This window comes from Capra hircus, chromosome 9 (assembly GCF_001704415.2).
Source record: "Capra hircus breed San Clemente chromosome 9, ASM170441v1, whole genome shotgun sequence".
In the NCBI taxonomy this organism is placed as follows: domain Eukaryota; kingdom Metazoa; phylum Chordata; class Mammalia; order Artiodactyla; family Bovidae; genus Capra; species Capra hircus.
Window position 1 is genome coordinate 53,417,987 of NC_030816.1, and position 18,072 is coordinate 53,436,058.

General features: G+C 35.9%; 1 protein-coding gene across 10 annotated transcripts in view; it reads right to left on the reverse strand.

The window, feature by feature from the left end:
* PTPRK (protein tyrosine phosphatase, receptor type K) overlaps positions 1-18,072 on the reverse strand; it is a 618,081-nt gene that overhangs the window by 102,972 nt on the left and 497,037 nt on the right. For all 10 annotated transcript variants that reach the window (XM_018053187.1, XM_018053185.1, XM_018053194.1 and 7 more), the window contains exons 11-13: positions 16,048-16,153; positions 8,423-8,696; positions 5,558-5,594 (exon numbers count right to left, since the gene is read on the reverse strand). In XM_018053187.1, the coding sequence (XP_017908676.1) occupies positions 5,558-5,594; positions 8,423-8,696; positions 16,048-16,153 (417 nt within the window). The remainder of the gene's footprint in view (positions 1-5,557; positions 5,595-8,422; positions 8,697-16,047; positions 16,154-18,072) is intronic.

An 18,072-nucleotide genomic window follows, 5' to 3' on the forward strand; every position in this document is an offset into this window, starting at 1 on the left:
TTTGTTATAATGTAAAAAAAATAGCTGTATTTCAATAACTTAAGAAACTCCTTTCTCACCTTAAATGCTCTGTTCCAATAAACTTACTTATACTACACTTTTCTGTTTTATCAGATTTGATACCTTTTATTGGAATGGACAGATTTAATCAACATAGAAACCACCATAAAATTAAAAATTTAAGTTGGCAGTTTTCTTCTAGAAATATAGGTTCAAAGTGTAAATTAAATTACTTATATAAACAGATGATAATACTTTCAACTTCATATACTATTGGTCTTCTTAGTTTTATTCTAGGGAATTATTTGATATCTTGATTACTCATCAATGCTTGCTTGCCTATAGAACAATTTTATGTAAATGAGTACATGGTTGCATAAATGATAATTTCATATTGAGAACATTTTAAATGATATAATATTCTAGTGTTAGTTTAACACAGATAAAACATATTTCCAGAGAAGTACTTTTTAAAATCCATTGAGTGGTTTCTATTATAATTTGTATATTATTTTCACATTTAAATCTGACCATTAAAATATCACTCACTGCATAATTTCCTTGAGAAAAAAAATAAAATTATCATGGTATACATTCTTTATGGTACCATGGCACCATACTCTTAGCTGCTAATTTAAAAACAATTTTGTAGGTGTATACCAATTTAGACCATTATATGTAATCATAAGTAAAAAGACAGAAAGCAAACTGATAGTAGCCTAAAACACGATGTTTCAGTGATCCGAGAGACTTGTGCCTATACATGCTGAGTATTCAGGCTGCACAGTGCTCTTCACTGGACAAGTGACTTTTTAAGGTTTCCTCCTTTTCTTAATGTACCACAGGAACCTTTCCTGAGACTTATTCTCCTTTTTGCTTTTCAAAGATAACACTGGACTAAATTCCTTTTTGTATGTTTATAGCTTCGGCTTTGGAAATGTTATTTTATAAACAGTTTATGACTTTCATGATTTCCAGTGCAATTTATATTAAACACTTCCACTCCATTCCTGACACGTATTGTCTCAATGACTTCTTGACATAAATGTGAGTTAGAGAGCAGGATCAATGATCCCAACATCAATGACCCTAACTCCCAGAACACTTCTTTTGTCTCATAAGATATATTCATATCACTATTTATTTTAGAAATTATGACATTGATTATACATGTTTTCTCTACCAGTCAAGTAAACACCTGTTTTCTCTTTATGTGTTGCCTTCAGATGTGACTTCCGAGAAAGCAGGAAACAGGACGATTTTTAGATAATTTTCACAGGTTAAATTATTTTCAAAATGATTGTGCTGTTCTAGTGTATGGGCTAGTTGCTCTTGGCTTTTAAATTCTTTCACATTTCACAAAAGAATTTTCAGTGCCCTAAGTCAGTATAGTGCATGCAATTTTAAGTATACAGTTTAATAGGTTTTTGCATATATATACTAGATACTTGTGAAATATCCAATCAACCCTTGCCCAGAAGGTTCCTTCATCCCTCCCTAATCAATATGGTTATGTCATTTAGTAAGTGTATTTTCAAAATGCCTTGCTGCAAAAGTTTTAGTTTTCATACTGAAAAATTTTATATAGCATGGCTGACTATACTTGTATGCTGTGAAACTCTGCAGGGTAGGAATAGAGACACAGACATAGAGAACAGCCTTATGGACACAGCAGGGGAAGGAGAGAGCGGAACAAACTGAGAAAGCAGCATTGAAACATATACATTACCACATGCAAAATAGATAGCTAGTGGGAAGTGGCTTGAAAACACAGGGAGATCAACCTGGTACTCTGTGACAACCTAGAGGGGTGGGATGAGTTGGAGGGTGACAGGGAGATTCAAGAGGAAGGGGACACAGGTGTATTTATGGCTGATATGCATGGTTATATGGCAGAAACCAATACAACACTGTAAAGCAATTATTCTCTAATAATAATAAAAATAAAGTCAGGTAAATTAATTTTACCTTAATAGTGTTTTTTCCTATGTAAAAAAAATGCTAAATGATTATAGTAATTATGGTGATGATAATATATCAGTTAATTCTTAACTCATAGTTACACTAGGCACGCTTTAGGCATTTCATATATATATACTACTTTAATCTTCACAATAATAGTGAAGGGCAGACATCCTGGAATGTGAAGTCAAGTGGGCCTTAGAAAGCATCACTATGAACAAAGCTAGTGGAGGTGATGGACTTCAAGCTGAGCTATTTCAAATCCTGAAAGATGATGCTGTGAAAGTGCTGCACTCAATGTCAGCAAATTTGAAAACTCAGCAGTGGCCACAGGACTAGAAAAGGTCAGTTTCCACTTCAGTCCCAAAGAAAGTCAATGCCAAAGAATGCTCAAACTCCCACACAATTGCATTCATCTCACATACTAGTAAAGTAATGCTCGAAATTCTCCAAGCCAGGCTGCAGCAATACATGAACTGTGAACTTCCAGATGCTCAAGCTGGTTTTAGAAAAGGCAGAGGAACCAGAGATAAAATTGCCAACATCTACTGGATCATCGAAAAAGCAAGAAAGTTCCAGAAAAACATCTATTTCTGCTTCATTGACTATATCAAAGCCTTTGACTGTGTGGATCACAGTAAACTGTGGAAAATTCTGAAAGAGGTGGGAATACCAGACCACCTGACCTGCCTCTTGAGAAATCTATACTCAGGTCAGGAAGCAACAGTGAGAACTGGACATGGAACAACAGACTGGTTCCAAATAGGAAAAGGAGTATGTCAAGGCTGTATACTGTCACCCTGCTTATTTAACTTCTATGGAGAATACATCATGAGAAACGCTGGGCTGGAAGAAGCACAAGCTGGAATCAAGATTGCCGGGAGAAATATCAATAACCTTAGATATGCCGATGATACCACCTTTATGGCAGAAAGTGAAGAGGAACTAAAAAGCCTCTGGATGAAAGTGAAAGAGGAGAGTGAAAAAGTTGGCTTAAAGCGCAACATTCAGAAAACTAAGATCATGACATCTGGTCCCATCACTTCATGGGAAATAGATAGGGAAACAGTGGAAAGAGTGTCAGACTTTATTTTTGGGGGCTCCAAAATCACTGCAGATGGTGACTGCAGCCATGAAATTAAAAGACACTTACTCCTTGGAAGGAAAGTTAAGAGCAATCTAGATAGCATATTAAAAAGCAGAGATGTTACTTTGCCAATAAAGGTCCGTCTAGTCAAGGCTATGGTTTTTCCAGTGGTCATGTATGCATGTGAGAGTTGGACTGTGAAGAAAGCTGAGCACCAAAGAATTGATGCTTTTGAACTGTGGTGTTGGAGAAGACTCTTGAGAGTCCCTTGGACTGCAAGGAGATCCAACCAGTCCATCCTAAAGGAGACTAGTCTTGGGTGTTCATTGGAAGGACTGATGCTGAGGCTGAAACTCCAGTACTTTGGCCACCTCATGTGAAGAGCTGACTCATTGGAAAAGACCCTGATGCTGGGAGGGATTGGGGGCAGGAGGAGAAGGGAACGATGGAGTATGAGATGGCTGGATGGCATCACTGACTTGATGCACGTGAGTTTGGGTGAACTCTGGGAGTTGGTGATGGACAGGGAGGCCTGGTGTGCTGCAATTCATGGGGTGGGAAAGAGTCGACACTACTGAGCAACTGAACTGAACCTGCTGAGATACTCTAACATTCTTATTTTTAGAATGAGAATTTTATTTTGTTCAACTTAAAAGAACAGTAAGAAGTGGCAAAGGCAGGGTTTGAACCCATTAGTGGGGCCAGATTTCTTTCACTCAAGAAACAACACTGTCAACCTGAGACCCAGAAACACAGCAGGGTTGGATTTCTAGGCAAAGAAGAAATTCCCATAAATGGACTATATCTTATTACCTCTGAGTCTCTGGCAAATATTCTATGCCACATGGTCAATCTGATTTCCATAATCTCTATTCTCCTGCAGTCAAAATATCATATGCTATTGGTCATCGTAATTTTATTTGTATGAGTGAGGGAAAAATAATACTTAAGTGTACATAAATGTAAATAGCTGAACAAGAAAACTTAGAATCCTTTATGGCTCAGATGGTACAGAATCAGCCTGCAATGTAGGAGATGCAGGTTCAATCCCTGGGCCAGGAAAATCCCCTGGAAAATGGCATGGCTACCCACTCTAATATTCTTACCTGGAAAATCTCATGGACAGAGGAGCCTGTTGGGTGCAATCCATAGGGCTGCAGAGTTGGACAGAGTGACTATCACTAATATGCATATTTAAGAAACTTCTTGAAGGCTGATGTGAGACCATTTTACATTTCTGGTTTTGTTTTAAATCTGAAAATCTTAGGACCTAAATGCCTTCTGCTATTATATTCTAAAAATCTCAATTTTAACTCTTGATACATATGCCAAGTTTTTAAAATAAAATGCCTATACACTTCATGCATCTATGTATGCCTTCTCTTTTCCTTAATTTAAGTTTGCTTTATTTTTAAAAAAATCATGAGGAACCCTAGTATTTGAATTGAAAAGTGTACATTGCTTTCTCTTCTGTGAAGCTTTTTTATTACTCCTCATGAGTCAAGGGAAAAGTCTTTTGTTATTGCCTTTACAAATCAAGAGTATAAAACAAACGCTTAATTGAGCAGATTGATGATTAGATTGAGAAAAATGATAAAAGGAAAGATGCCAGCACAAACAGAATATGGCCATTCATTTTTTACTTTAAATGAATCAACTACTGCTATGAATGGGGACCTAATACTAATTCTGGCAGCAAACCACCCAGAGCCTCAACCCTCTGCAGAGCCCTATGTTTGTGTGCGGACAGCTTTTTCTCATTTTTCTTGCTAGAATACACCAAGTAGCTCTCTTTCCCTGTTGGCAGAGTTACATAACTCTTAAATGAAGGATTATAAACATAGTGGAATACAGGAGACTTTCTCCCACTCTGAACTCTAAATACTCATTCAAAGATGAAAATGCTTTCTTAAAGAAACAACACAACTAAACTATAATATGCAATGTCAGGAGAAATAGCCCTGGCTGTTCCCAGATCTAATTTCTTGGCAACAGTTGGATTAAAAAAATATTTTTTAATAAAAAAGGAAAGAATCTTCAATCCACCTATACTACTGATATGGACCTGTTTCCATCCTTACCCTTACATATGCCTAGACTAGCTGTCTTTTGTGTTTAATTGTCTACAACCAAAAGGTTGTTAAATAAGGAATTTGCTGTTTCGAGCAGATATTGCTGAGGTTTTCATAATATGTTGGCTAATCAACGGCACAAGACCTCTCAGACACTAAAATGGCAGAAACAAACCCTTCTGAAGTTTTCTAAATCCTTCTTATTGTCATAACAAGATTCCTCCGGTCAAGTACTAGGGGATGAAAAGTAGCACACCATTACTTGTCAAAGACACCCAAGTGAGTCAGAAAACTCGGCTGGCAGTTTACCTGGGCCCAACTACAAATACTCTGTAATAGAAGTGCCACATTTAATTAGCCCTGAAGCAGGGAACAAAGCTCTTTCATTTTAGAAAGTTGGCAAATGGAATTTGGAAAAAAAAAGCAAACCTCTTACCTTTGGTAGCAATTCGTACACACTGGGTTTTAGTTTCCTGACGGAATAAAAAAAGTCAGTTATAAAAAAGTGAAAATAGTCAGTTATAGGTAATGTTTCCTATTTCATAATCTACAGTATAAAGATTAATCTGGGGTTATAAAGTAGGTTTCCAAAGAATAGAATCATAGCATTAAAGACATTATTTTTTATGTTTTCACAGAGATTTCTAAAAAATGTAAAATAACTTAAAAAAACTAGTATTTTCTAAAGGTATCTCTGTTTATCTTGTAATGAAACAGGATATCTTGCTGGGACAAACAATCCAGCATTCTATTTGAATTTATTGTACTTTTTGAATGATTATAAAGAAAAAATATATTCCCAAAACTAATACAAATCAGACCCAAATATAAATTTCATGTTCATCTCATACCTGTAGATTCAGACCAAAGCTGAATACTAGACAGTTTTGCTTTGATTCTAGCACGACTAAGGAGCTAAATGATAAAAGTAATAAAATTGCATCACAGTTGCAGTATATTTCATCTGCTCTTTTTTCTTTTTTAATTTAGGTGTTAGGGATTAAATATTTATTGGTGGGATTATTTTTCTTCCTCTTGCTAGACAGATGAGATCAGGAAGTTGAAGGAGAAATGGGAAAGGACAAGACATTTCAGAATTTAAAAAATCTTTTCTCTTCCTTTTATTTTTAAATGTTGTGGGGTGGTACTAGGAGGGTGAAACACACCTCGAGGTCTGCAGTTCACTCCTCCAAAATTTAGTTCATTCAGTTTATATCTTTGAATATATATCCTTGAATCCAAGAGGTTGGATAAGATGTTAAAGGTGGTGAACACAACAGAGGCTGTTTGTTTTCAAGATGTGTATGTAACTCCATCTTGAGTAGTTTTATAGATAGATAAACCAAGACTTTGTATACTTTCCTCAAATGGCAACCCACTCCAGTATTCTTGCCTGGAAAATCCCATGGACAGAGGAGCATGGTAGGCTACAGTCCATGGGGCTGCAAAGAGTCGGACACGACTGAGTGACTTCATTCATTCACTTAAGCATTTGTTATTTTTAAATTAAAGTAAAGCATTGAGGGAAAAATTAGTAATTAAAAATGAAAATCTGTACTTTTTATTATTTAACTGTGACCTGAAGCCTTCACAGTACACTCCAAGAGACTGTTTCACAGTACCATAAAGGCTCAAAGGAATTTTGATTTCTTAAAAGCAATTGCTGTTAACTCCATCAGGATTACCAGTCTCTGCTGGCAGAAGCCATGTCAATTTTAATACTTTTTTTCCAAGATAACTGTGAAACATACTATTGCTACTCTATATTTTGGTTAAACCACATGTAGATATATTAACAATTAGAAGAGAAAATTCATATCAAAGCTTTTAAAGAGTGCCAGAGAAAATTCTTTATAAGTAACAGACATTCATTAACACTTCTCTCATACCACAGACCAAGTTACAAAAGTTAATTTGGAATCTCTCACCTCTCTAAAGATGAATACCCAAACACAGAACTATGCTACTTTATACCCAGAATGGAATAAAACTTCTGTGGTTGTCTCTTTTTTGAGCAGCCCCATCATGGCAGTGGTACGGAATGATGTGTGGGTGGAAAGTAGGCAGCTGACTCCTACTTATATAAAAATAAACTAGAAGATGAGAAGAGCATTTTTAACCATGAGCAGCCTCTGGCTTTGAAGTACATCTTAGAAGATGCTGTGACATTTTCCTTTCCATATACTGTAATCCAACCATACAAGTAAGCACAAAGATAAAGTTTTCATTCAGAAGCAGCCAGTCAATACCCTAAGTTCTTGCGATCCCTTACAGAAATGCAAATAGATTACTATGTCGTGCAATGAAATGATTCCAGGATATAGCAGGACTGCTGCAATTGGATATTCCACATCATCTCCCAGGTACCCATCTCAGGGACTCAATTCCTCAAAACCAACAATTTCCTACATAGCTACAAAGTACATAAAACTGTCATTCTTCTATTGAATTTTAAGTTGTAGAAGGTTTCTATTTTCAATTTTTTTTCTATACCTCCCTGCAAAAAAAATAAATAAATAAATAAAATATGCCTTAGGAAAGAAAATCGTTCAGGAGAACGGCATGAGACATGAAAGCCCAGGTTATTTCCCTACATATGGAACCCCTGGTAGTTTCTACCTTCCTGTTGTGCTTTCCTCTTCAGTATTCATTTGGGAGCCGTGGCAGTGTTCAACAACAACTGCGTCCAAAATGGGAAAAGGAGGGGCAGCCAGGGAATGGAAAACAGACTTCTCTAACCGCACAGCATCCCGACATCGCCAGGCTGCCTTCTGTTTAGGTTCTGTCAGATATACCACAGGCGCCCTAATACTTTGTAATCAGAGGACTGTTACCAGTTATTTACTATTTGGCTTGTACCCCCTGAAAACTTTATAAGGGTTTATTAGCCTGCTGTGGAACACGCATTCTGTTTATCCTGCAGTAAATTTAATCTCCTGAAGTGTGCCACTATTGAGCAAAAAAGACAGTACAATGCTCTATGTTTACAGGGGCTGGAGGCCTGGCAATAGTACACCCATCTTTTCAAATCATTTTACTCACAATTGCTCTTGTGGGCTTTCCTGAAGAGGGCTCAAAGAGAAGCGGTTACTAGGAAACAGGAATCCTGTGCAATATAACTGGCATGGAGCCCCGCCCCTACAGTAGGCCCCAAACCACGCATGCTGCTAGGAACAGAAACAACACCCCCTACACACTGAATTTTTTTTCTTCCCTTGACAAATGTTACTGAGTATTTATAAAGTTTGACTGTGGCTAATCCTCAGGGCAGTGAAAAAGCAAAATCTTGGAGGACGCTCACCTTCTCCACACTACTCATGGCTTGGAAATAGATGTTGTATCCTTTGCGTGGCGCCAAAGGGGGGTTCCAAAAGCCCTGATAGGTTCTGTTATCGCCCACGGTGAATGGGGCAGGTTCTGGAAGATTCCCTGGGGGCAGTTCGGCAGCAAAGTAGTATGGTGCCCCCCCACTCATGGCATTTTGGTACGTGACAGGGACCTGGTAGCATTCCATGGCTCCGGTTTCTCTCTTGGTTCGGTGGGGATGCAATTCCTCCACAACAATCTGATAGGCACTTTTTGGAAAAGGAAAAACAAAGCACACAATTAGAGATTCTAGATACTGAGCTTTCTCAAAAAAAGGAATGGGGTGTTTAATATCAACATGCAATGTTTCAGTCTTTTAAAGTCAGTCTTAACCTCCTGTATTCTGATTTTCAAACTCTTTTGCAGTAAAATAGCATTTCACATGGATTCTGTTTCCCCCAACCCCAATATAATCACTAAGGACCTGAAAAAAAAAAAAAAAGAAAAGACAAATCACCATAGAACTCTGTACATTTTTAAATGGTGAGAGATGAGATCCCTTAATAAGGAACCTGACATTAACCAGAGACATATCATACATTAAGTTTTTTGTCTGATATTTTAAAATGTTTAAAGTTAACATTTTCCTTTGAAATCATAGTGTGGAAGGCCTTGCTCCAAGGCTCAACAGAGTGACTGCCTCAGAGCGGGGCTTGAAGCACCAGCTTGTGGTTGTCATCACGCTAGAGACAGGACGTGCTGACAGGCTTCTCCACCTCTTGACCTTGCCATGGCATCAACACTGGCTCAGAGCTATGCAGATCTAAAGCACAAGTGACATGCTGCAATACGGGCACAGATGGACAGAAATCTGTCCTCGCCACTGAAATAGACTGCCTCCTTCTTCTAGAGTTGTTAATAATAAAATGTTACAAATTGTAGAAACAGATGGTATTTGGCCCATTAAAGCTCAAACCTAAAGCTTCTAATACCTTTCTTAAAAGTCTTAAAACTTGCCTCTAATAGCTAGTCTTTTACAGAGGAAAGGAGAGAAAATAATTGAACTTTAAAGTAAATATCTACCTCACCACTAATTAAAATTTTAATTCTATTTCTGAAATTGGTATATTAATAATTTTCTCTGTAGGACATTCTTTAGGAAAATATACTTTTTTTAGGTAATGTACAAAATTTGAAGGTAATGTACAACTGAGAAAATGGACATTATTAATATACTGTTATTTTATTGTATATTACATATATATAATAAATCTGTAAAAAATGTATAATTTAATTTCCTGACAATTATGAGAGAAAGTACTATGGTCACATATAAGTTAAAAATAAATCAGCTGTGTGTAAGGCTGTATGCTTGAATCTTGAATTTCCAGGCAAATTAGATCATTCTATATAGAGAAAAGAGTTGTTATTCAATGCATCTCCAGCAGTAATAGAACATTTTCTTTAATGAACTTCCAAAAAATAAAGGAGAGAGAGAGAGAGATAAAAGTTGCATCTAAGACAATAAACATTAAATTCTATGCTAGTTTAGAATCGAGTATAAAAGTTTAACTTAATATACACTCTGTCATACTTTCAAACAGGAAAGCTGCACAAATTAAGAGAAAGGAGATTTGTATATTAAAGACTTTCTTTTCCTCCTAATTATTTAAGTTCCCATTTTCCATTAAAACTGTGCTAAGAAACAGGCAGATTGGTATCAATCTCCTTTCCTTTAGAAATAGGACAGATATTGTACTAATGTCAGAAATTGAGATTTGAGAAAGTAACTAAGGCAGAATTCTATGTTATTTGAAATTATCCATACTGCATCATTCCCTATATCTCTGCCAAGTTGGGTCTCTAAGCTCCAAGGAATGCTACTGACAAGATACATGCTCTCTGAGGGGTATGTGGAGCATACACTTGTCAATTTTAAAATACAGGGAAACATAAGCATAGCCCTTGGAGAGAGAGAGAGAGAAGATCATAGCTGACATATGTTATGTTAGGCAAGCCTAGTCTTTTCTTTTTCTGCTTATTTTCAATTTAGAATCCATATTTGTATGTTATACGTCTGTATATCTTATGGATACATTCATACATGTAGATAAACTTGCACATGCACACTACTCGAATAAATCTAACCTTATATTCTTGTCCTAATGGACAATATTGATAATTACCCAACCTTGTTAATCTTTAACTTAATCTTTAAAAATAAATTCCTTGTTAATTAGCCCACATCTCTAGAAAAATCCAGAACATCTAGTGAACATTCAGTCTTAACTAATTCTATTAAACTGACACAGGTTGTACAATCCAAATTAAAGAACTTCATACACGACAGCTTGTCTCTTCAGATCTATTAAGAACAAAAGCAAACTGCTGATGTTAGAGAAGAATAAGAGAAGACAAGTCTGCTCTTTGGGAAAGATCTCATTGAACTTGAGATGGAGCTCCAAACTAAAATTATAAAGTTCATTTTTAAAATAACTTTTCTTATCTTCCTTCCTCTTATCTCAATTCGTCTGAGTAGGCTGTTCTTTAACCATATACTCCTCGTTTTTCTAAAGTTGTTTTTTTCCTGATACTTATTTATCACTACAAATTAATTAAAGGGCAGAGAGTAAGAAATAAGAAATCAAATTAAAAGTTATTTGACTGATTACATGAAATTGGCCTATGCTCTTTCATCCTTGTGGTGTCTAATTACCTAATTATTAAGTACTAATTCTATCTATAGGTACTTAAGTCTAGCTACATCTAAATATTACTTGAGTTTAGTACTCTGGCAATTTTAAATATTCCAAAGCCACATGAATAATTTTATTCACTCTTCCTATATTTCATATTTCCCCATTCTTCTTAATTACCTTTTTAAAATACTTCCATAATTAGGTTAAAATCAATATACTGACATCATGAATCTTTACTCAACACTCAAAATATGATTTCTTTATGGTAAAAAACTAAAGATGATTTCACTATACTATAATTTAATTTGATTAAACATTGGTATGGCATCATTTTTAGTTTTTTAGGAGGCTAAATAATTACTTCTTTCATACAACTTCCCTTCAGCTGTAAGACTTTATAGGGATTTTGGCTATTAACTCAAAGCAATTATATGATAGACATGGTAGACATTAAATCTTCCTGATTTAATGCTTTAAAATGTTGGATATGAATGCAAAGTCACCTTTGCATTCCATGGACTTTTTTTTTAACCCACACAGAGTCAGACACAACTGAAGCGACTTAGCAGTAAGTAAACCCTCTGTGATTCTAATTTAAGTTTTAGCTTGTATGATTTCTAGGTGATAACAAGTCACAAAGTATTCAATGTATACTTCCTCATTTTTTAATTGAGAATGTCACCTTAAAGCTTTAGGAGAAATTCCCTAGCTCCAATGTTTTACAATTCCTCTAACCAACAAACCTCCCAAGATCTCATAGCCACTATCATTCCTATTGACTGCCCCAATGCCGACATTCTGATAATCCAGAGTAAAGGCTTAATTACCATATTTTAACATTAATTTTTATTGGAGTATAGCTGCTTTACATAATTATCATTTTGATGTCCATTACATTTCCTGCTCCCCATCTCTTCACTTCTTAACCACGCAAAGCAGGTCTATCACGACTTTCCTATTTCTGTAAGAGGAACTACTAGTTTAAGAATCAACAAAGCTCAAAACATTGCCATTAATGTTAACAAATTTTATTTTTAATCATGTTCTAGCTCCCTTGCAATATACAATTTCTTCTCATCTCAATTGCTTCCATCATTAGGGAAGTATTGATAACTTTATGATCATGTTACTGGCCTAGTTTCCTTGCCTTTCTTTTTTCCATCATGTAATCTAGGCACCCACCTATCTAGCCACCCATTCAGTCAGTTATTTTTTGAATATTCTCAATATGCCATGAGCTGTCCATGGAGAAGGCAAAAGAGAATTATTTTCAATACTGCTGATATTTCGCTCAGACACCACTTTGAACATTAACTACACTTCTCTAACATTCCATTTTGTCGAAATTTTGTGATGCTCTCCCACTGTCAAAGTCTGTACTCATTATACTGGGGTTAATACCTTACCACATTCTTATATCTTCATCTTGCTCTCACTACCTACAAATACACATTATCCAACTCAAACTTGTGTCACCATTGTTACCTAAACATTTGCAAAATACCATCAGAATAAACATTAAGTTAAAACAACATCTACTTGATTTTACTTGGACCATAAGACCTGTGTACTCATAAAATGGGGGAAAAGTACTATTTCCATCTTTGCTTAAATTTCAAAGCATTTTTATCTGGAATTCAAATAAGTTTTCTTGTGTGACACTGGTGAGAAAATTCAGGTGCAATTATTTAATCTCTTTAAAATTCTGGGATGAAATGAAATATTCTGCAGATGAATGAAGAGGGTAGTCATAATGTTTCAACTTGTGTATATGTGACCAACTGACCCAGGGAGTAACTCTAATATACAAGGTTTGAACTCCAGCTAAACCCAGTTCTGTATTTTGATCTGTAATCCTGTTAAGCTATCTTGAGTGCTAAGCCACTTCAGTTCTGTCTGACTCTTTGTGACCCCATGGTCTGTAGCCTGCCAGGCTCCTCTGTCCATGACTTTCTCCAGGCAAGGATACTGCAGTGGGTTGCCATGCCCTCCTCCAGAGGATCTTCCTCACTTTAGGGATCAAATCCACATCTCTTATGTCTCCTGCACTGGCAGGCGGGTTTTTTTTTTTTTTTTTTTACCACTGGCACCACCTGGGAAGCCCATTAAGCTATCACTGAGCATCAAATAATTTCTTTTTCTAATATAATTGTGGGGAAAAAGGATGGTTTTGATGGCATTTCATGACTATGTCCTAATTATCTAACTTAAAATATATGGTACTTAATATTCTAAAATGCAAGAATAGGTTTTACCTGCAAAATAAACATTTAGTTATACCCTAGAATAGATAGTTTCTTGCCAGCTTAAAACAGGCTGAGCTTATATTTGGAAAAAGGTGTGATAAAACACACATTCATTCATTATATCCTACAACAAACTGAATTCACCACTGAGAAACTCTTCTCTTGTGCTTTTGCAACATTTCACTGCTATTTTCATTATTTGAAAACACAGCTACATTGGGTCAGTCTTGTAATAACTGGGACATTCTATGAATTCTAATTTATAATTATATCTACTCAGTTTAAAATCTGAATTCATTTAAGAAATATATAAAATGCTTTAGAGAAAACTAAATTCTGCATTCTAGGGAAATGATTCCAAATGCTGGTAATATTAATTTTGAATCATAGTAATGATTGTCAAGTAATGACAGTTTTAAGGCTAGATCTCAAAAAGTTGGTGAGGAGATTCAAAGGACTAGTTAAATCAGGCAGCAACTTTCAAGCTTTAGAAAGATTGTGCTTGTCATTCATCTGTGTCTGAATTTTTATGACCCAATGGACTGTAGCCCACCAGGGTCCTCTGTCCATGGGATTCTCTAGGCAAAAATACTGGAGTGGGTGGCCATTCTCTTCTCCAGGGGATTTTTCTCAATGCAGTGATCGAACCTGGGTCTCCTGAATTGCAGGCAAATTCTTTACTGTCTCAGCCACCAGGGAAGCCCATTGGAATAATTATATATTCAAAAATTAATTTTGTCAAAGAGTCACATTTGTTAGGACTGCACTATACGAATTTTACTTTAGTGTATGGACACAGTCTTAATGAATACTGAAGAACAAAGTGGTTGGTGATACTAAGTTCTGCATTATTTAGGACAAGACTTTTCACTGGGGTATACATTATTTGTTCACAAATATAATGCAGATATAGTGGTAAGTAAATGCAAATAAAATCAAAGAAAGACTTGTGACTTAAAAACATATTATCAATAATATATTCACAAATTCAACAAAGTTCGTGAACACCAACTATGAGCAAAGGATTTACAAGGATGAAGACTCCTCTCACTGCAGACACAGATTGTCCATGACAAATCTGGGCCAAGGTCTGTGTTCTGTTGAGATTGTTTTCTTTGGTTTACAACACTTAGCACAGTGCCTTGCACATAATACATGGTCAATTAATATTTGTATAATAATTTGATTAAATTAATAAAGAGCTTAGGTACTATTGTGTAATAATAATAACAATATACTGTGTGTGCAACTTACATTAAGTAGAGCTGAGTTCACTCAAATATAACTCTAAAAAGATAAATGCAAGTACCTGGCAGCTTATTTAAACAACAATAGCAGAACTGAACAACTATAAAGTACATTTTATCACAGGTAGAAGATGTGAATAACTCTGATTACTTGTCAATAGTAAAAGATGTTGAATGCAGACATTTTCTCTTTCTTCTTTGAATCAGAAATCAGACTTCCTCACAGATCACTCATTCATGAAGAGTATTATAGACTTTGGATTTTCAAGTATCCAGTGCCTCACAAGTGTTTCTATTACAAATGAATCCGATCATTTCTTTTTTCTCTGCTGTGGTATTACTGTAAATTTTAGCCAGACATGAGGTAAGAGTTTCCTTTATGGACTCAGGTTCTTTTATCCAATATTTTCTTTTTTAATTAACAAAAATATTTCTTCCTTTCCAGTGATACAGGATTATTTACATGGTGAATATGTGCCCATAAGGTCAAGCGTGTCATATAATCCACAGAACAAAGATTAATTTGTTATGAATATGTAAATAACTTGAAATGATTCAATTATGATATACCTGCAATGATTTCTGTGCCTTGATTTATTTCTCCAGAAAAGTATATCAACAAAAGTACCCAACAAATCTACAACTTTCAAATGGAAACCTGCTAAAGTTTTATACATTTATCTAATTACAAGTACGCAGGAATTAAAATCATTAGAATAATTTCACTCAATCTGTGAAAATAACATGGCTCATAATTTCTTCAAGATGAGGATAATATGTGGGAGGTTTTAATACTAGATAGTTAAGTTAAATGGCAAATTGGAATTTTAATATTTACTATGAAATCTCCGATAAGCAACAATTTAGGAATTAAAAGATTACATAAGCCACGTTCATTTTAACTATTCTCCTTTTATTTCCTCAAAGCTTCCTATTTTTCAATCATATTTATGAAAATATATTATTATTATGTAATCTATATTATTATTCAATCAATAATTTCACTCATGTTGAATTATTCATAACAGATTTAATACAATGTACAGGGGTTATTTTCTCATTCTATTCCTGACAAATAACTTCAAAGCTCATATACCACAGATACCAACAGAGGAAGGGAAATGAAATTGGGCTAGAGAAAGAAAAAATTCAAAGAACAATACTCTTAAATCAAACAGTACAGAGAGGTGAATGGTTCGGTCCATGAATATCTCAAAATTCTCTTAGAATTTTACTCTTAAAAATCTCTTCATAGTTTTAACCAAAAGAAAAAACAAACACAAACAAAACAAAAATAAAACCATTCTGATACTAGCTGTTAAATGAATGTCTCCTAAAGATGAACCACTATACTGGCCGCTGAATGGCTGTGAGAAAACATCTGTTCTACTGGCTGTTTTCCCTCTGACTACGATTTTCCCCTCTTACCTGATAGGTGCACCTTTCGCCTGTGCTGGCCTCAACAAGACTGTTATCGTGGTGGCAGTTTCATTGAGAGAGGCATCAACTCCTTCGTAGTCAGGTAAAGTTGGAGCTGATGAATGATTAATGAGGGAAAGAGTTTCAATCAATAAACAAGAATATATCATAGTTCAAATTGAATAAATGATCCTGATCCAACCAGTCCATCCTAAAGGAAATCAGTCCTGAATATTCATTGGAAGGACTGATGCTGAAGCTGAAGCTCCAACACTCTGGGCACCTGATGTGAAGAGCTGACTCATTTGAAAAGACCCTGATGCTGGGAAAGATTGAAGGTGGGAGGAGACGGGGACGACAGAGGATGAGATGGTTGGATGGCATCACCGACTCAATGGGCATGAGTCTGAGTAAACTCCAGGAGTTAGTCATGGACAGGGAGGCCTGGTGTGCTGCAGTCGATGGGGTTGCAAAGAGTTGGACAGGTGACTGAGCGACTGAATTGAACTGAAGGAAAAAGTCAATTTAATACTTAAAATTAAACTGTACCTTAACAAATGCCATAACTCTGAGAACCTAAAGCAGCAGAAGATAAGAAGTTAAGACTTGTTAAATTTTAAATTATAATCTGGCAACTTGCAACACACATTCCAAACATTTTATGAAGATGTTTTAACTTCTAGGTTCCTGAGATCTTGAAACCAGCATTGATGGGATGGGAGGAAGGTGATAATGGCATAGACTCTGGGGATTTCTGGTTATGGGGTTGCACATGAAGATGTGGAGACACAAATGGCAGGAACCTAGGTAAAAGGCTGCCTAGGGAGGTGGTGCTGCTTCGATCTAAAGGTTGTGGAATGACCTAGCATTGATCTTGATCACTTTCACCATTGTGGTCACTATAGAGATATATCTAGGAAGTATGCTGAACAGAAATGAGCACTTCAGCTGTTAATTACCAAGAATTAGCGCCCTCACTGCCAGATTCTTAAAAAGAAGAAATCTAAATTTTTTCAAAATATTTGATAATTTTTTTGGGTAAGGAGGCTTCCTAATCCTGAACTGGGTGAATAACCTCAAATGGCTTTTGATCATTTGCACGCAGAAAGATGTTTAAGGGAGGATATGACCAGTGAAATACGTATATTACCAGAAAAACTATGAACAAATGGTATCTAATAAAAAGTTTAAAGTATCGCATTCACTCATTGAACATTTACTGAATACTTACTGTATGTCAAACTTTACAAGAAGTGCTATAAATATAGAAGCAAATGAAGCATGTTTTTTGACATTTATAGAGTTAAAAGTAGGGATTTAGATTTATCAAGAGTGACACTCTTGTAAACACCAAAAAATTACAGAAGAATTTAGGTGACCAAAATAGGAGACAGTTACTTAGACAGTGGTTCTCAGACTAGGGAGATCAGAAACTTCTGGAGGGCTCTTAAAATAAAAATACAGAATGCTTTCCCATTTGTCTACCGTTTCTGATTCAGAAAGTCTGAGGAGGGCCCTGATAATGTACATTTCTAGGACATTTTAATGTGAAGTTGATGCTGAGGGACCATACTCTTCTAAACTAGTGCAGGGAACCAGAAGATGAAACAGAGAGGACTTCACTATTTAGGCAATCCTTGAGCTGAATATTAAAAGAAGAGTAAAAGCTCATCAGAAAGAGAGAACATGGGAAAAATATACCAGAGATTAAAAAAACAGAATATATGAAGATACAATTATGTAAAAGGACACAGACAATACAATAGTTTGCTGTGACTGGAACTTTGGATTTATGGATAGGAGTGAAAGTGAAGTCGCTCAGTCATGTCCAACTCTTTGTGACCCCGTGGACTGTAGCCCACCAGGCTCCTCAGTCCATGGGATTCTCCAGGCAAGAATACAGGAGTGGGTTGCCACTTCCTTCTCCAGGGGATCTTCCCGACCCAGGGATCGAAGCTGGGTCTCCTGCGTTGCAGGCAGATGCTTTACCCTGTGAGCCACCAGGGAAGCCCATGGATAGAAGAGGATGAAAAG